Source organism: Tursiops truncatus, chromosome 3 (genome assembly GCF_011762595.2).
Source record: "Tursiops truncatus isolate mTurTru1 chromosome 3, mTurTru1.mat.Y, whole genome shotgun sequence".
Classification (NCBI taxonomy): Eukaryota; Metazoa; Chordata; class Mammalia; order Artiodactyla; family Delphinidae; genus Tursiops; species Tursiops truncatus.
In genome coordinates, this window is record NC_047036.1 from 43,731,306 (window position 1) to 43,751,747 (window position 20,442).

General features: G+C 42.0%; 1 protein-coding gene across 3 annotated transcripts in view; it reads left to right on the plus strand.

The window, feature by feature from the left end:
• The first annotated feature begins 296 nt into the window (after nt 1-296).
• MAP3K1 (mitogen-activated protein kinase kinase kinase 1) overlaps nt 297-20,442 on the plus strand; it is an 82,485-nt gene continuing 62,339 nt past the window's right edge. Inside the window, exon 1 of one of the 3 annotated variants that reach the window (XM_019930029.3) lies at nt 297-867. In XM_019930029.3, coding sequence (XP_019785588.1) covers nt 386-867 — 482 coding nt within the window. In that variant the 5' untranslated portion in view covers nt 297-385. Of the gene's footprint in view, nt 868-19,623; nt 20,279-20,442 lie in introns of those variants that run through there. The other 2 variants (XM_073802127.1, XM_033852876.2) reach the window with 2 other exon arrangements.

Below are 20,442 nucleotides of genomic sequence, written 5' to 3' on the forward strand. Positions count from 1 at the left end.
GCGGCGGAGAGGAAGCGGCGCTCCTCCACCGAAGCTCCTCCTCTCGCCGGTGCAGCCCGGGACTACCTGGCGGCGCGGCGGGTGCGGCGCGCAAACCGCAGCGCGCCCCCACGGCGGCCACCTCGGAGCCCACCTTGCTGGCCGGCGCGCAGGACGGAGCGCACAGCCGGCCCCCCACCAACCTGCAGCCGGCTGTCCTCCCTCCACTGAACGCCGCGCGCTCGCGCGTCAGTCCCTGCCGGGCGCCCAGAGGGCCGCGCTCACGCAGTTGGCGCAGGCGGCCTTACGCTAGAGGCGCAGCGCCCGCCCGTCCGCCCGCCCCCTGCACTCTCCCCGCCCCCTCCCTCCCTCGCAGGGGCCAAGCGAATGTAGCCCGCGAGAGAAAATGGCGGCGGCGGCGGGGAATCGCGCCTCGTCCTCGGGATTCCCGGGCGCCGGGGCGGCGAGCCCCGAAGCGGGCGGCGGCGGAGGGGCCCTCAAGGCAAGCAGCACGCCCACGGCAGCCGCGGGGCTGCTGCGGGAGGCGGGCAGTGGGGGCCGCGAACGGGCGGACTGGCGGCGGCGGCAGCTGCGCAAAGTGCGGAGTGTGGAGCTGGACCAGCTGCCCGAGCCGCCGCTTTTCCTCACCGCTTCGCCGCCGTCGTCCTCCACTTCCCCGTCGCCGGAGCCCGCGGACGCGGCCGCTGGCGGGAGCGGTTTCCAGCCTGTGGTGGTGCTGCCGCCCCACGGAGCCGGGAGCCGCAGCGGCGCCCACCCTACAGAACCGGCGGCCGCACCGGACAGCGGCGCCCCGAGCCCCGCGGGGGCCGAGCCCGGGGAGAAGCGGACGCCCGCCGCCGAGCCGCCTCTTGCGGCGGCCCCAGCCGGGTGAGCAGCGCGGCCGGGGGCGCGATGGGGACTTGGGGGGCGGGCGGGCGAGGGCAATGAATGAACCCCGGGCACTGCGCAGGGCGTCCCGGGGATCCGCGCAGCGAGGCTGCACGCCGCTCGCCGGGAGCCCTCTGGCACCCCCTTTGACCCTTCCGGCGTCGGGCGGCGCCCCGGACCTGGCCTGGGGTACGGGACGGGACGGGGGCCCGGGGCGGGGACATGCGGGAGAGTTTGTTATTGTTTGCAGACATGTGACAGGCGTGCGAGCCGCGCTGCGGGTACCGGTTGAGATAAGGTGTGGGGGCCCGGGCTGGCTTTTGGGGGCTCCCGGAATCGGAACTCTCCGAGGAGCCCCGGAGCGGGACCCTGGCGTTGCCCTCCGGGTCGGGTTGGGAGACGGGCAGCCGTGCAGCGGCGGCGACCTCGGACAAGAGTCCTCGGGGGCGCCGGGGTGAGGCCCGACCCTGCAGGCGGGCGGTGTAGGTGGGCGGGGTAGGTGGGGAACCCTGCCCGAGGCCGGGGGTGGGGGGGCCAGAGCGCGGCGGAGAAAGCGGTGGGGTCCCCGCGGCTGTGACAGGCAGAGTCTCTCGGCAGGTACCGGGGGCCGGGCTGGGACGAAGGCTGCGCGCCCGGAGCGCGGCCGCAGGGGGCTCCGGGTGGACGGCTCCGTAACGTCTGTCAAAGCGGTGTGGGCTGATCGGCTGCAAATGCTCGGGGGCTTGCGGTCTTTTAGGACGTGGGGTTTTCTGATTGCGTCCCCCAATGTCCTTGGGAATGAAGACTGCACCACTAAGACTTGAGTGACTTCTGTTTGGAGTTTGAATTTGGCCTTTGAGGTTTGCATTTGGCGGAGTGGTGTAAGAGCCAGGACCGGATGTGTCAGCCATTCAGTTTCAAAGCGGTGGTGACTGCTCCCCGCAGCCTCTCCGGCGTGGTTGGGGACCGCGGCGCGGGTGCGGTACTTCCTGCTCCGTGCAGCTGCGCGGGCCGCCGCCGACTGCCGGCTTCCAGGGGACACAGTGCTGTGACTCCGGCTCCGTAAGAGCCGTACTGCCTGTGCGCTACGGTGTTTGTAAGGTAACTCAGACCAGCCGTTCCTGGCCTGACCCTTTTTGGCAACTGGAAATTTTTATGTTTAAGGAAGTTCTTTTGACTGTGACAGCCATCATCCTTGTTTTTAAAAGAATCTGACTAGTGTATGCAAAGCACAAGTTTGAGAGGTATTTTGAGTTGCTGGAAATGTTTTTGTGATAGTCACCCGTTTCCCTATAGGGTTTCCTGACCTTTATTCTGAGTATTTTAAAGACTGCCTTAGGTTTGTTTCCCTTGTGAAACGAATTTGACAGTAGGACTCATTGGCTTTGGTTAATTATCTAAAGTGATTTTGGGGGGAACTTGATTGTTTAAAACCACAGTTCGTTGATTCCTTGGAAGTTGCCCCTTTCCCTCTCCCCGCCTCAACCCTCCCCCCCCAAAAAAAACCAACTAAAAATATGGTCAGCACTGTGCCATGGCAGTATTGATAGGAAAGATTTGTGACTGTGGTAGTTTTCTGTGTGCTCTTGTCCATGTAACTTAGTCTTACAGGGTTATTCCTCTACACTACTGCTCCTGGGAAGATTGGATTAAAACTTGACTAGGATAATTCGTTGTAGGCAATTGTTACTACAAGTGAGCTCCAGATAAAAATGTTAAACCCAAAATTTGAGAGATTAATTTTGTCTGTTCTCATGAGACCGAATTTTTGGATACAGTAAATAGTTTAGCAAGTGTCAGCATTCTAGTCATCTTAATGAGCTATTGAATATAGCAGAAGAGGAACTACTGTAAAATTAACATATAGATGTTGTTTAGTGTTGTCTCCACACAAAATAAGAGGACGAAGGTGTAAGCAGATAGAATTCAGGTACTGAGTAATCCATGCTTAATTTTTGCATTTTGTAACCTAGGTTTTTCCCCTCTTTTGTTTAAGGGGTGGATAATAATTGCACAGTATATGAAATTATGGGCTAATCAGCATAATCATTTTTTAAAATGAATGTCACTAGCCAGAATGCTGTTTGTTCATCCCAAATCTTATACCTAAACATTTCATTTATAGTAAAATGTTGATTCCTTCTCCTCTTGAAATAGTGATTTTTTTTTTTTTTTTTACAATTTCCTTGTTAATGGGGTTGAAATTCATTTGATTCTATTGGTATAAACACTTTGATTGTAAGCAGTTAGTAAAATCTCAGTTGAACTTTACTTTTTTGACAGTAAGTTGCATTCATACTTTCAGGAGGAAAATCTAACATTGAGATTTTGAAATATTTTTGTTTCAGTGGTACTATAGGTCTGGAGACCCCTTCTGTTTAAAGACTTATTGTATTCTTTTAAAGAGAATTCTGTGAGATTTTTAATTTCATAATTTCCTCCAATTTTTGATCTTCGGATGTAGAAATTTAAATTGTAGAAAATACATTTTTGTAGTATAACTTATATAAAGAATACTCATATTAAAACAGAAGATTTTAAGTACATCCCTCTTTTACAGATTAGTAACTGAAATCAGTGGAAGTTTTTTGCCTGTAAGTGGCGCCCAAGGGTTTGGGATTTTTCCTTATATTACAGAATTAGGGGCTTTTTCTTCCTATTTACGGTCTTTGAAGAGAAATTACAGTGTTACTCTCCATTGAACAGGCTATTGTGAGTTGGTAGATATAATTACTCCATTCTATTTTTGTAACTTAAAAAAAAACAACTATCAATTTGCTGGCCCCATGAAAGAACAAGATATGCTGTACTTGTTAATGTTAGTTTTTGTGTAAAACTAAAGCTATTTCATAGGCTGCTTTTATATCCTCATAGAGCCCTTAGTTTTCACTTCCTTTTAGAAGCTGCTAGACTATAAATATAACTTAGTGAATTTTTACTAGAGGAGGTATAGGAACATTATTACCTAAAAACAAGTTCTTAAAAAAGTTAAGTTGGTGATTTTATAAAACAATAGAGGTAGTTACATAAGTTAGTCTTACATGAATTTGTAAGTTTTGTAATTATGAATTGTCTCCAAGTTCTGTTTTAAATTAGGTAAGGAAATTAATGCATTCTTCAAAGACTAACCTTATTAAATATAATTCTGAAAAAGAAATATCAGAACTAGAATTGTTGCCAACTTTTGTTGTCTTTTCATATCTGATTTTGGCAAGGGTGACTGGTTAACCAACATTCCTTAATATATTATCCCCAATACACTATAATAACTCCGTTTTGTTAGATACAAAAAACAGGAAGTAGCTCTGTTCATTTATATTCTTTCACATCTCCTGTAGCACCTCAAGCATATGTTGCATGTTTTAGAAATGGTCACGGACTTATTGACATAAAGATTCCAAAATATGGAATGAAAGGAGTGTTCTTTGCTTTCAACAAGAACAGAAGAACCAGCTACAGCTTGCCTAGGCTGTCTGCTGATCAGCCCTTGACAGTTGCTGTGAGCATTCCAGAAGAAGAAATGATGGGGTGGCAAGGCAGTTAATGGGGAGTGGATTCCCCTGAGGAAGAATGTGGGGCATTCAGAAGTGCTCTGAGTTAGAAGGCACAACTTTTGCATTTTGTACCCTATTTTCTTGGGTTGAGAGTTATTTCTTTATGAAGAAGGCAATAGGAGAACGTGGCATGGAAAAGTAATAGTCTCCAGAGGCTACTTAAGAGCTGCAGTATATTGCCCTTCTAACCTTGAAATGCCTTGCTATATCAGATATACCAAGTATATTCCTTAGACTTGGTTGTTTTCCTCAGTCTTGGCCTCCTTTTATATCCTGAGTCAAAAATTAGAGCTACTTTAAAATGTAAACGGGTAAAAGATTAATGTGAGGAAATGTGCAGTATTAGGAATCAACCCAAGTTGTTTTTAAGAAATAATTTAAGAACATTTTTAAACACGAAAGAAATAATCAGGAACAGAATTAAATGTTCATTTACAAATGCTCATTGCAAAGCAGTGAGATGAGTTGGGTGTTCTTATTGCAAGAATATAAGAGGTTTTTTGCTGTGGCTAAACATGTACATTGAGCATAGAGATGTATTTAGATACCTTTTATATAGTCACTTTTTTTGCCTTCTGTGTGTCAGGCAAGTTATATATATTATCTCATTTCATCATCGCTGCAGCCTTCCAGTGCATTGTAGTTTCTGTTTTCAAGAGGTGGAAACTCATGTGCAATGCTAAAGCCCCATTATCACACAACTAGAAGACAGGCTAGGATTCAAACCCAAGTTAGTCCCACTCCACAGTCCATTTCTTTTCACCACTCTAACGTCTCCATTTTCTTTTTCAAGTTAATAATCAGATTAACTAATGATTTTGAAGGAGAAAGTTGTTCTTCAAGAGTCAATAAGCAATTGATAGGTTTCTACCCAGTGCCATTGCTAATACATTTGTCTCCTGATGTGTATGTAATGCATAGCTTTCTGTAACCTGGCCTCATCCATGTAATACAAGTAAGCTGTGCTTAGATCACCTTATCATGTTAGGCAGGGAGAATAATTGATTAGTGTTGAGTGTTTCTTAGGTTCCTTGATTTGTGCTGTTTACATCGTAAGTGGAAGGAAATAAAGAAGCTGAAATAATATCACATATTTATTTTTAATCATCACACATGGAGACAAGCTGTTGCAGTATAGCTAGACCCTATCCCTTTGTACTTGTTTTAGATTTCATGCATCCAGCATTTATGAACCTCTGCAAGGTGATGTTCTGGGTGGTAGAGAAAAATATCATCAACGCACAGCCTCTGTTTCTGTTGGCAGATTGTAGTATGAACATGTTTCACACCACCATGTTAAGCGTTGTAAGAGATAGGAATAGAGAGGGGCATCCAGATTAAAGAGTAGTGCTGTGAATCTTACCCATGACATTCCACACTGTATTCCTGCAGTGAATACAGTAGTACCTCACTAACTTTCTGAGGAATTAATTGACCTTCTAGGTTTGTGGTTAAGGGTGGTAGCTTTGTTCTGCTTTCTGCTTGTACATTTGGTCTGCTAGTTTTTGCTCTTTCTCTTTGGTCTCTTTACCTTTTCTTCGGACAGATATATGCTGTAGCTTTTCCATTTCCACAGCAATGGCAACAGGAATTCAGATACAGATTAGTTTCAAACTATTTCTGCCTACTCTTAGGAGGTATATGTATGGAACTGCAAGTTCAGACATGATTTTTTTCTTTCTTGAAAGAGAAAATTAAAATGGGGGTATAGGAGCAAGAAACCGAGTATCTACCAATGCTGGCTTTAGAATTCAGACTTTATTATTAGTAACAGCAACTCTGCTAGTTAAGAAAACAACATTGGGAAATGTAAAATATGCTCTAGGATGTAAGATAATCAAGAAGATACCCTTGTCTTCATTTACTCTGTGACATATCATGGTTGGTTCAGGTATGTTTGGTATGGAGAGGAGCTCTGTACTGTTAGTGATTGAGTCCTTTGAAATACTAGTCTGGTTAGTTTTGGTTTAATAGATTGAGATGTTGTAGACTGCCAAGAACTCTTCAGGTTCTTAAAACCCACCAAGCGTGTGTTTCTGTAAGTACAGTCTGTCACCTGGGAATTATTGATGAGACAGTCAGACTTCTTGAAGACTAGAGGAAGTGCCCGGAGCTCACACAGTGCTGTAGTTAGTGTGTTTACTAAGTTTATCACATGTAAGCATGATGATGATGAATATATGCGGAGCAAGGAGAGGGTAGATACTGGGCGGTGGGTGGAGGTGGTACTCTTGACAGATAAGATGTGATTATTACCTTTCTTTATTGCTAAATAGCCATTCGACTGATATAGCATCAAATAATCTTCAAACTGGTCTTACAGTGTTCTGAATACTAAATATCAACTGCTAACAGACAAGGAGCTCTGTCTTATTCTTTGTCATTGCTCAGCACCTAGGCTAATGTCTAGCACCCATGAATATTGGATGCACATGAGTGTTAGGATGAATTCATTTTCCCAAAGTGGTTATTTTTACATAAGTGTATAAGAAGATACACTGACTCATGACTTACTGTGATGTGATGTGATTTTAATCATAATCTAGCTTGAGGCAGGTTTTGAAGGCAGGAACTATTTCTTATGAGTTTTTGTGCATTGCTTGGTATTTTGTAGCAGTAGTTGGTATTTAGCAAGCAGTAGTTAATAATAATGACCAGTTTTATATAATGTAAACCAAACAGTAATTAGTTCAATAACTAAGTGTAGTTACAAAATAATTGGAGCCATGTATAAACTGTCAGATATTGAGAAAATTGAGTTTCTGGTATTTGAGTGTCTAGTTATTTGGGCTGATAGGTAAGCCCTGCTGATTTTCTTCTTAACCCTGTGACAACCCTTCCTGAATGGCTTCTCCTCATCTTCTTGAACATTAATATTAGAACATACTCAGGCCCAGGCCTTCTGTCATTCCCTGTCTTCCACCCCCACCCCAGGCTCATTAATGCATTTAGATCAATTTTTGGCCATTCACGAATGATTGCAGAGTTTATTTTCCTAGCCATGATCTCTCCTAAATGCCACACCTATCTACATGACACATCCATACTCAGATATCTAAAACCAAATTTAGGATTTTCCCTGTACCTTGCCCTACTAATACATTCCCTGCTCATGAAATGGCAGAACCAGAACCTAGGGTTGTCCTTGACAACTTCTGGTCTTCAGGTGATTTCATCTATTATCACATCCCTAGTCCACCTTCCGTGATCTCTCATTTGGACTAATGTAATAGTAAGTAGCCTTCTAACTTGCTCACTCTCTCCTACTTTCTCCCTTCCAGTTGGTTCTCCATATTACGTGGCCAGAGTGATCATTTTACAATGTAAATCTTATTATAACAATTTTCCTCTAGAGAAGTAAATTAAATTGAATTTTAAAACTTTCAAATGCTTTCCATTTGGATAAAGACCACAGAATCCTTAACATGCCCCACAGAGTCCCTGCCTGGTTTAGCCCGTGCCTGCCTCTCCAGGCCCATCTCTGATCACGCTGGCCCTTGTTCTCTGCAGGATTGCCGTAAGTTCCTCAGACTCAGCACACCGCCTCCTGCCATAGGGCCTTTGCACGCACCGCATGCGCCCTCTGCCAGGAGCACTGTGCCTAGTCCCGAGCCAGCTCCTCAGTGTTCAGGTCTTAGCTCACTGATGCTTCCTCAGGGAAGCCTTCCTTCCCTGATCTCCCAGACTGGCTTTGTAGCTCAGTGTCCCTACTGTCAGTGTTGTGATTTTATATTTGTTATGTCATTTGGTGAATGGCTGCCTTCCCTGGAAGACTGTAAAATCTGAGTGGGCAGAGCCTTTGGCTGGTAGCAACCCAGCACCTAGCAAAATGCCTGGCACAGAGTAGACCCTCGATAAATATTTGTTGACTAAATGGATGAGGGTAATAATGACATGGCAAGTTCAACCTAGTCTATGGATTGTCTGTTCTTCCCCTTTGTCAGATGCAGTCTGGGACCTAGCTAAGACGGGGTTGAATGGCAAAAGCCTTGTCGGTTTGTGATAGATTCATTAGGCCGTATCTGGACTATTAAACCCAGTGCCTCAGGTGAAGTAGGACAGCTTAATGTGGTACAGAGGAAATAGCTATACTGCATGATTATATGCTGTAGGAAGAAGTGTTTGCTATGTGTATTTAGTTCTCCTGCTCTTACCAGGGAGTTGAGAGAGAGAGTATATGTGTGGGCTCATGTGTGTGTGCATATATATGAATAAATATACACCTGAAGGTGTTATGCATTAATATAATGAGTCCTTCTTCCGAGTTCTCAGTGTTATCTAAACTTAGGGTACCACTTTTAGGATTTTTGTGCCAATAACCCTGCTTCATCCAAAATTTAATTTGTTATTGATAATAATTCAACTTGGGATAAATAGTTCACATTTGCATTAAAGAAGAGGTTTGCTAGACAAGTACTATATGAGATTTCAGGAGCCAAGAACCCACGTAACAGAAAACGATTTACCGGTGGTAACTAAACCTGGCAGCCTCCCTTATCTAGAACATGGTTTAGCACTAAGAAGTAAGTAAAAAAGGCTCTGAGCTGCCAAAGGGCCTGTAACAAAATCTGCACTTTGAAGTTCTTTGATTTTACACTTAGAAGAGTTCCAAGGGCATTCACTCAGAATTCACTGACATTTATTTAAGTTATTATTCTTGCAGTCTTGTCCATTTGGTGTCCCTAACATGCAGCAATTAAAAGCAGCCAATTAGAAGGCAAGTAGTGTGAGCAAGAGACAGGTTCCCTGAAGGCAGCATATAAGCAGAGACCTGACAGGTGAGGAGAGAGAAGGGAGGAGAAAGGGAGAGATAAGAGGACATTAAAACATTGCAGTTGGGGCCACCTGGTGTTTGAACGTTAGGTTCCACATACCTGGATTGCCTCTAAGATTATAAATTTATTAAATCACAGCACTTTCCAACATTACTTTTTGGGCATCAGCTTCCTTATTTGTAAAATGAGAGTGATCAAGGTTATATGATTGGCTTTGTTTTTTGTAATGCTGATTACTGTGGCTCATTATTGCAAGGTTGTTGTGTTTATAGTTTAGAAAGTATTTTGATCCTGAGTGGTAAACATCTAAATTATCTGGAAGGGGTCGTCCTGTAGCCTTGATGATGCTGGATAAATACAGTGCTGTTTGGAATTACATGAAATTGGATGCTGCTCATTACAAATGTCTTGTGGATTGGCTTTGTGGGAAAATCGTTTTGCTTTATTTGTTGGCCTGAGTCATTTTATATCCTGCAGTTTTTAAAAAATGCTTGATAGTTAACCACCACCACCAGTATGTACTGCCCTTTCTCCTAGCTAGACTTTGAGAAGTCAGGCAGTAAGCGCCAGCTTTGCAATGTTGACCAAGTTATTTAGTTACTGCAAGGACTTTGGTTTAATAAGATGGCTACTTGTGAAAGGATTCTTGATGTTCACATGCTCTTAAGATGCTTAGTGTTTTGAAAAAGACATTTCACAATTCTTTTTTTCTCTTTCAAAATAATTAATTGGCTCTACCTGTTATTTATGGTCTGGATTTTATTGGTATTCTTAAATTCTTCTTGGGTAATAAATAAAATTATTTTCACTGAACCTTAGATTTTAAAAAAGATGTGACATATTAATGTAGATGTTCATATTCCTGGAGAAGGTTTAGTGTCTTAATATAAATTTATTTTGAATTTTGAAAATATATTTCAGTTATTCTGGTACACTGGCACCTCCACACTGTTATACAAGGTCCTTATGATTTCTCTGGGATTCAGAATTTATAGAATTAAACTTCATTAATAAAATGATTAGACAGTCCTTTTGAAAGCAACAGAAGAATTTATTTTTTTACTTTATTTATCTTTTAACAAAAGAACAGTATTATGTAGACTGCTATATAGTTTGCTTTTTTCTTAATAGTATTTTGTTCATTATCTTAATGATGAACATAGAGCTGTCATTTTCCATGACTGCGTAGATTCTATCATTTGCCTGTCTCATTAACCAGTTTCCTAGTTTTAGACATTTATATTGTTTTGTTGTTATATCTAGCTGTAGTGACTACCATTGTACCTACATTTTCATATGTTTGTGCATTTGATTTTGTAAAATAAATATTCAGAAGTGAAATTGCTGAGTCAAAGGACATGTATATTTAAAAATTTTATCATATAGCCAAATTGCCCTGTAAAACACTGCCAGTGTACATTTTTCTCATGGTGAGAGTGCGCATTGCCCCACGTTCTTGCCAGCGTTGGATATTATCAGTCTTTCATTTTTGCCAATGTGGTGGATGAAAGATGTTTTCTTATTTTAATTTGCATTTCTTAGCTTTTTAGCATCATAGTACAACTTGTGTTTATTAACAATTTCCTACTTCTTTTGTGTATTTCCTTTCACACATGGGAGAGAATTGTTTGTTTTTTCTTACTGATTTTTAAGCATCCTTTGTATATTAGAATATTAGCTCTGACATTTATTGGAATTGTTTTCTTCTACTTTTGTGTTATGAATTTCAATTATAGTATTTTTCTATAAAGCTTTAAATATTCCTTCAAATTTCAATCCCTTCCTTCCTTCCTCCCTCCCCCTCCTCTCCTCCCTCCCCCTCCTCTCCTCCCTCCCCCTCCTCCCTCCCCCTCCTCCCTCCCCCTCCTCCCTCCCCCCTCCTCCCTCCCCCCTCCTCCCTCCCCCCTCCTCCCTCCCCCCTCTCCTCCCTCCCTCCCCCTCTCCTCCCTCCCTCCCCCTCTCCTCCCTCCCTCCCTTCCTTCCTCCCTCCCCCCTCCTCTCCTCCCTCCCCCCTCTCCTCCCTCCTTCCCTCCCCCCTCTCCTCCCTCCCTCCCCCCTCTCCTCCCTCCCCCCTCCCTTCCTCCCTCCCTCCCTCCCTCCCTCCCTTCCTTGCCTTCTAGAGAGGGTAGGTTGTGTAGTGGTTCAGAGTACAGATGCCTGAGTTCTAGTCAGAGTTTCACCACTATCAAGTAGTGTATCTGGGAAGTTACTTAACTTCTTTGCACTTAAGTTTCCTCAACTATAAAATGAAGATACTACTTCAGAGTTGTTGTGAGGACAAAGTGTTTGTATAGTTCTTAAAACAGTGCTTGGTGCATGGCAAACACTGTATAGGTAATAGCTATTATTATTCCCTACTGCAAGATTATAAAAATTCACCAGTCTTTTCTAATACTATTTTTCTAGGTTTTTTTAAAAAAATCTCTTATCTGTATGAAGTTTAAGGGGTGACACAGGGCCCTAACTTAATTTTCTCCAAATGATTGGCTAGGTGTCCCAGCACTGCTTATTGATTAAAAGTTTCCCCTTTATCATATACTAGATTTTCAAATATTTCAAAGTTCCCAAATACATTTCTTTAGATCTTGTTCTTGCACCAAGGGCCTAAATTCCTATATAACCACATTTCAAGTTTTGTACGAAGATTCTAAAAGAATGTCTTTGACTAGAGAGAAGAAGATCTATCAGAAGACTATTAGCTGTATCTTTGCTGAATCGTTCTTATTAATATTTTGGTGCCTAAAATATCTTGGCTTCAATGACAGAGCCTCTGGGATAGCTTCACCAGGAGGTACAGCTCTGCCAGGCACTGCAGCCGGCACAGTGTCCGAATTGAATCCCTGTCTTCCGCAGCCTCTCTGTCTTCCCCTTCAGATCTCCTGGTCCTTTGCGGTGCCGATGGTAATTCCTGTCACCATCTCCCTCATCACCGTGCTCTTACTCCTCTGGCTTTCTCACCCTCAGCTTCCAGTCAGTGTCCAGTTCTATTGTTGCCAGTTGTCTGCTAGCCCTGGAATCCACCCACGCAGCTGCTAACCCAGGGTCAGGCCTCTGTCACCTTGTCCCAGTTCTTGCAAACCTTCTTCCTAACTAGCCTCTGGCTTTTGGACATGTTCTCCTCAGTCATTTCTCTACACTGCAGGTAGAGTGAGGCTTCTATGATGCAAGTCTGATCTTGACACTTCAGTAGACAAAAATCTAATCTAGTCTTCTCATTTTAAAAATGAGGAAACTGAAACACAGGCTTAAACAGCTCAGATAGCTAATCAGTGGTAAAGCTGGGAAATCCCAAGTCCATCAGAAATAATTGGCACTTTTTCTGGCATTCAAAAATAATTTCTTTTCAAATATATGCATAATAGATTTTGCACCTTGTGAGTGGTGGATAATTTATGTGATTTGAATTGCTGGTGTTCAGCATGCCTTCTACACACAAACTGAGGCCAGGAGAATGATGAAATGCTGTAGAATGAACTCCTGCTTACAGTATACTATACAGTTCAAAAGATGCTTTTGCATTTGCTGCCATCTAATTGAAATATATAGGTTATTATAATCTTTCAACCTGAAAATCAAGCAGTATCACTCAACTTAGATACTGTTAGTTACTTGTGTCATTAGTGTCTTAATAAATCTTAAAATCTACAATTGTTTCTCTTAAGATACTTATTCATGTAAAGGAAATGTAACAATTCAATTTACTTCCCCAACTTTATTCTGTGTTGATATTGTGTTCCACACTTTCAAATGGCTGTGTTCTATCTTTAGATAAATGAATTCAGAGGAAAAAAAAAAACAACAACTTTTCTTCATCCTGAGAATAAAGTCCAGACTCCTTAGTGTAGTTCAGAAGCTCTGGTAATTGGCTCTGCTCCCCTCTCAGCTCCCCCTTCCAGAACTCCCTGCTCCAGTCATTCAGTGCTATGTTCACATTTTTGTTTCCCCGGCTAACTCTTCTTTTCTTTCAATGGGCTAAATGTTGTTTCTTCTGTCTGGAACACTCATTTTGTCTCCGTTGTGAGATACTTTTTAATATGTTTTTATTCCCTCTGCAATAAAGAATTATTGGTATCCTACTAAATATAAATGTGTCTATTTACAGAAGTCAGTACTGTATTGTGAATTTTGCTGAACTCTTTGATTTAAAGTTCCTTGGTATCTGAGTTAGATATCCCACTTTTAAAACTTTTTAGTTTTTCCTCTGTCATTGCATACATAGTCATGTCTGACTGAACAAGTGTTTACGAAAAGTTCTTTTTAAATTATACATTATTGTAAAGTGAATCAGATTTTCTGTTAATTTGTGTTAAAATTTCAGAGGCAGGAAGATATTTTGGTGCCCAGCAGTGTACAGTCAGCCCTCCATATCTGAGGTTGCAGAACTCGCAGGTACCGAGAGCCGACGGTACTCAACAGTTTTATAGTATAAGGGCTTGAGCATCTGTGGATTTTGGTATCCGCAGGGGGTCCTGGAACCAGTGTCCCGTGGCTACTGGGGGACGACTGTATTGCTGTCATCCAGAATAATCCAAGACCATCTCAAGTCAGAGAACAAATATGCTCAAATGCTTCACGCACAGAGCTTGATCGTGGCCTAGGCACACCCATCACAAGGTTTATGTCAGCTGCGCAGCCTCCACGGGCAAGGTGCCGGGGAGCTGATAGGTTATAGGAAAACAAGCACGTCAGATGGAGGGTCATTCCAAATCTTTTTGTCTGGTCTGTGGGTGCTCTTTCTAGAAAAACGAAAGGGCAGAGTAGTAAACATGCCAGGATGAATGCCCATGGTCAGTGCTGTCATCGCTCCTGACACGGGCAGGGTCATGCCTTCATGAACACTCTTGGAGTGACTGCTGTGAGCCAGGCTCCAAGGTGCTGGGGACCCAGCAGTGGGGAAGCCCATGAAGGAGTTTAACAAGGTAACAGACTGCCTGGTGACAGCTGGGAACGAGGAGGGTATAGGGAGGGTTTTCTGGGAATTGGGAGGTCCACCGAGTCGTGAAGAATGCCGAGGAGTTAAACAAGTGAAAGGGACTTGGAGGGAGACTGTGGCCTGCGGGTGGGGTTGGGTGGAGAACACACACAGGCCCGGAAGTCCATGGTAGGCTTGCGTGCTGATAGGGAGAACTGTGAGTGTAGTTCAGGTAGCCCTGTCTGGGTGGGAGCAGGGTGCAGACAAGGCTCAGCAGCCAAGCCTGGGGTAGGGTTCCTGGCTCTGGCCAGAGAACCATGCAGAGCTCCCTGCCTCCTCATTGCCGCCACCGGGCAATCCTTAGATCGCCGTGCCTGGGACAAAATAAAAAGCCTTTGTAGTTCCGTAAGTAACTACAGTGCCCTAGGAAGTCGGTCAGGAGGCCCAAAGGGGGAGTTACATCAAAGCTGGTGCAAGACAGTCTGAGTCTGAGATCACAGTCTGGGAGCTGTGTGGCTCTTGCATTTCCAATAGCTTCCCATAGTTTCAGAGGCTCACAGATTGGGAAATGTAATCAGGCAAATGAATTCCATCCACTCTGGTCATGAATGTGTTTTGGAACTGCACGATTACATTTCAGGGGCAGCACAGGGTAGTGATGAGGATGCTGGACCCGAGGAGTCAGGTCCTCTTAGGCACTGACTGTCGCTGGACTCCAAAGAAGTCACTTAACTTCTCTGAACCTCACATTTCTTATCTTGAAAATGGGGTGAGTGGGGGTGATTAGACAGGATAATGAAGTCCGGTTCTTAACCCAGAAAAGCACTCAGTAAAAATTAACTGTCTATAATATAAGTGCAAGTAACTATGAAGACTCACTGCTTAAACCTTGACTGTACAGATGAGGATGAGGTAAAGAGACTCACAGTTCCCTTACTAGTTACCATTAATTTAACTAGTTACCATTAATTTATATAGATTATGCATCATCTTGGGAGCAGTATATTTTCCTTATTATTTTGAAATTATTAACGAGAATAATGGAAAATGCAACTTTCAAAATTATGTGATGTGGGATAAAGCATGTCATCGGTAGGACATAATGAGGGTTCTCATCACTTTGTGAGGACCTAAGGCTGATCCCCTGGGTCTCTTTCTCATCTGTGAAAAGAAGAGGTTGGCTTACATAATTTTTTCGTTCCCTTCAAGCTCTAGCAAATTATATTCCAAAATTTTAATTTGAAAATTATTTTTTGTGGCTAGATTTAGTTCTAATTATTAAAACAAGTAGATTTTTGAACTTATAAACTCTTGAAATTTTAAAGCTGGGTACCAACTATAAAAAGAAATGCAAATGAAAAGTAATGAAGGCTCAGAAAAGAGATAATCATATTTATTACCTGACATTATATGATGAGAAGTATTTTTTAGAAAGCATATAACTGTCGGGAGAACAGTATTTTGCAAAATGGAGAAAATAAATTAGGGTAAGGTCGTTTGCATGTTTGTGTTTAGCAAATATGCTTAGAGAGTAGTTTTGAAAATAACTTTTTACGCCTAATTTTTAGCAACTTTACTGCTGTTAAAAACTATCTTTTTTTCCTCAACTTTAATTATATAAGGAAAGGACATTCCCTAGGGATAACCTGTAATAAGCAAAGCAATCCTTTGACTTTTTCCTATGTTTATAAAGACCTTTTTGTAAACATGCATGTGTATGCATACTCTTTTGTTTAACTAAAACTTTTAAAAGACAGTTGTATTGTTTCCTAATTGTGAAAATTCATATTTCGTTCTGTTTCAGGAGTTCTTTTCACATGATTTATATAGAGTTGGCAGTTGCTGGAAAGTATGAATTTCACTATGAATTTTTTTTCTTTTTAATCTAGTAATTTGGGGCTCAAGTGGTAGAAAATCTTGAGTTTCAAATAGTTTTGGAATTGAACTTTTAAACTGATTTAATCATTGTGGTTACACCAATTTGAAGCATATTCACACAAAACTCTCTTGCCCGTCACTATTCTTCATATATAGAACTGAAGCTGCTTATAATTCATTGCAGAGCACCCGGACATCCAACAGTAATTACTGTTTTAGATTCCTGGTAGTGAAGAATACTTGACCCTTCCTCCTTCCATTAAAACCCACACAGCTCTCTAATTCTGATTGTTGTGATCAGTTATTCAGATATTTGGGAGCACTTACTGTATGCTACCAGCACGTGATTTCCAGACAAGGCTGTGATAAGAAATAGAGCAAAGTCCTTTTGAGCCTTGGTTGCCTTAGCACCATTCTTCCATCCTATCGTGACTGATTATGGTAACTAACTGGCTATAGGTTTTGTCACCAATAAATACGGCAGCTAGACTGTCATTTGCACAATGCAAACTGAAATCATCCTGCAGTTTTATAAGTGGATAGTAGAACATTCCCTCCACTGCAAGAAGATTTGCTAGGAGAGTCTTAAATAATGCCCAAAACACATGAGAACAAAGCTTTCCCTTTTGGCACTTAGGTCCATAAAGGCAGTTTTGGCATCGAAGAGAAAAGGTTTATGTTCAAGAACTTCTTGATTTCTATTCTCCCTCTTACTTCCTAGGCCAAGTTTTGGTGATAACATATAAAACCATTAGTGTGTAAAGTCAGCTTATCTGTAAGTACAGCAACTTGAAAAATAAATGTGTTCAGAATTACATTGTATAATATAATGCTTTATTCTTGTTGAAGATTCACCAAAATAATGTATTTTAATTACTAAAAACAAATTAGTAGAAATTTCTTATCTACGTAGAAAATATGGTCAGCCATGCACTGAGCCAAGATGAAATTGTTTTTTCTGAGTTGTGTTTTTGTTTCTTATTCCCCCAGTCCCCAACACATAGACTTGCCACCTCCCCCCCCCCCCACACACACGTCTTGCTAAAGTACTGACTTTTCATTCCATGCTGACAAGTTGTGCTGGAACTTGCCATTACAGGGTCTTCAGTAAGCAACTTACACAGAATTCTGTGCTGTAGCAAGGCTCGTGTAGTGCCAGTGCATTCACACTTTTTCCTATATTTCTCTGTTCTTTATTAAAAATAAATCCCATTTTATAAATTATTTATTGAACATTTATAGGGTTTGCATTTTTTATCAAATCTGCTTTACACTTTAGATTACCTATACCATACTTTTACTCCTAGGCTGACTTCCCGTCCTTATACTGTTGGGTTACCCCTGCCCTGGTATATCATTTCTTGTGAATGTAGGGCATATACCCTGAAAAACCATAATTCAAAGAGAGACATGTACCACAATGTTCATTGCAGCCTATTTACAATAGCCAGGACATGGAACCAACCTAAATGTCCATCAACAGATGAATGGATAAAGAAGATGTGGTACATATATACAATGGAATATTAGTCGGCCATAAAAAGAAACGAAATTGAGTTATTTGTAGTGAGGTAGATGGACTTAGGGTCTGTCTTACAGAGTGAAGTAAGTCAGAAAGAGAAAAACAAATACTGTATGCTAACGCATATATATAGAATCTAAAACAACAACAACAAAAATGGTACTGATGAACCTAGTTGCAGGGCAGGAATAAAGATGTAGACATAGAGAATGGACTTGACACAGGGTGGGAGGGGAAAGCTGGGGCGAAGTGAGAGTAGCATTGACATATATACACTACCGAATGTAAAATAGCTAGTGGGAAGCAGCCGCATAGCACAGGGAGATCAGCTCGGTGCTTTGTGACCACCTAGAGGGGTGAGATAGGGAGGGTGGGAGGGAGGCTCAAGAGATAGGGGATATGGGGACATATGTATGCATATGGCTGACTCACTTTGGTGTACAACAGGAAACCAACACAGTATTGTGAAGCAATTATACTCCAATAAAGATACATTTTAAAAAATACATTTTATTTAAAAGCCAGAGAGTTTTTAAATCTGTGGCAAAGGTTAGCCCAAAGACATAGAAAATTGCATACTATTAATTATTCATTTTTTAGATACCTAATCTAGGATTTTTTTTTTTTAGTGTGCTGTGGAGATTGCCTACATTAAAAACATTGAAAATAACACACAAGTTTTGTAAAAAGTTTTTACGTAAGGAATAATATATTTAAAATGTTGATTCATTCTTTACCATATGCTTAGGCAGCCACGTGTCAAATCTTTTTAAATACAATACTGTCTTCTTTCCATAAACCATTGAAACTTCAGCATTCCAGCTCTGTCTTCCAGCAACTCTTACCCATGAAAATGAGATAAAATTTTGGTTTCTTAGGATCATGTGTGTGAATTTGAGGTTCAGAGACTGTGGTCACTATGGTGATCTGACAGCCATCACCAGCTCTCCTCCAGGATTATGTCACCTGTAATTGTCATGGGGGAAATGGTGACATCAGCACTCTTAGCTGCTATAATTTCAGAATCACAGCCCAGTAACTATTTTGGAGTCACTCCTATAGGTCTGGGAAGTGAAACATCACTAGGCTCATGTTGGATCCTGGGTAGCAGAGGGATCCACTGCTGTGCTGCAGCTGAAGCCAGGGTGAATTCCTTGGCATGGATCATTTCAGATGTCTCTAAGAGCTGCTCCTCCTGAATAAGGCTGGCTCAACAGGATGCTGAATTGTTCTTACCTGCTGGAGCATAGAAGCAGCCACTGGGACGTTTTTTAGGAGACAGGTCAGGAATGGGATGGAGAGCAGGAAGGGCGGGTTGTGGTGGCAGCTAGAAATCAGTCTCTAGAACCAGTGAACTCCGAAACCTCATCGGGCTGCTTCCAAGGTAGTTAGACTCTGAGAGAGGGAGGTGGGCCACAAAGACCTAGGCCTAAATTAGCTTTAACCCCTGATTTGTAACTTAAGTTTTCCTAGTTGTTCATTTTGTAATTAAAGTTTAATTCGACTAACCACCAAGTGGGCCTTTAGACTGCCATTTCAAAAAATTGGTAGCATGCTAACTTTCACACTTATTAAATATTTAGAATCATTGACCATTTGTTTCCCTTAGAACTTTAAATATTAAAAAAAACACTTTTGAACATTCTAGTCTATTCAGAATATCTATGATTGTTTATGTAGGACTAATAAAAAAATTAGAAACAAATGAATTCCATGAGAATTCTTTTTTTTTTAATAACCATGAGAATTCTTTTTTGACCTCTCAGTAGTCAAGTAGCGCTACTTGAAGATGAGATAATGTGGATAATACTTTAAAAACCAAAATTATTCTGATGCAAAACTTCTGTCTTTACTGTCTCAGGTAAAATGAAAAGCCTACTCAAATTGCAGTTCAAATTCAAGAGTTCCTTATGGACATATCTGATTCCTTCTTTCTCCCTTGTAACTATTGGATAGGGAATTGCCAGGTGTCTTTAGTTGAAAGGTACTTAACCTGCTTTCCGACTGCTTATTGTGGTGGACTAAGTGTTGGCATTGGCTCAGGCCCATCAGGCCCGTCTCCAGTATTATCTTACCACTTCTGCAGGACATTGAGTAAAGTTATTTAACTGCTTTGAATCTGACTGTCCTCATCTGTGAATTAGAAATAATGATACCTTTCCTACTACCAGAATTTGAAAAGATTGAATGAGATGGTGGATATGAAATTACTTTCAAAGGGTGAAAATAAAGCCCTAAGGGACTTCCCTGGTGGTCCAGAGACTCCATGCTTCCAGTGCAGGGGGTGCAGATTCGATCCCTGGTCGGGGAACTAAGATCCCACATGCCACGTGGCACAGCCAAAAAATTAAATTAAATAAAAAAAATAAATAAAGCCCTAGGATTTATGGTCACAGTATTTTAGAATTCAAGAGTACAACCTCCTGACTCTTAGAGTGGCATTAGAGAGGTTCCGTCATTGAGCACTGAAGTGCAGTGTGGGGCTAGGGTGCCCCTGCGTAGCTCACCTTAGTCCATCCTAGTTTAGCTGCATTCTCCTGCTGTGCTTGTCTTATTGGAAATATCAATAGTAGTTAATTTCCTCTGTGCCTGGTACACTGGTACGTTATATAGCTTGTCTCATTTTAAGCCTTGTACTATCCTTGTGAAGTAAGTGCGGTTTTTATTCCTATTTTACAGATGAGAAAACAGAGACCCTGAGAGGTGAGGTAACCTGGCACCTAGTGGGTGGGTGAAGCCTGGGTGTGAACCCTGGCAGTTTGACTCCAAGACTGTGCTCTTTAACCTTATGGTAATCTTTTATGCATATTTTAATATTTTTTTAAATCAGGAGATGGGTTTGAGTTATATCAGAGAACAAATTTCATTGTCTATTAACTCATTTTCCCTGTCTTGGCTGTTTAGGTCCTCCAAAATATACAGGAAGCATCAGTGAAATGTTTTAACATTTTTCGT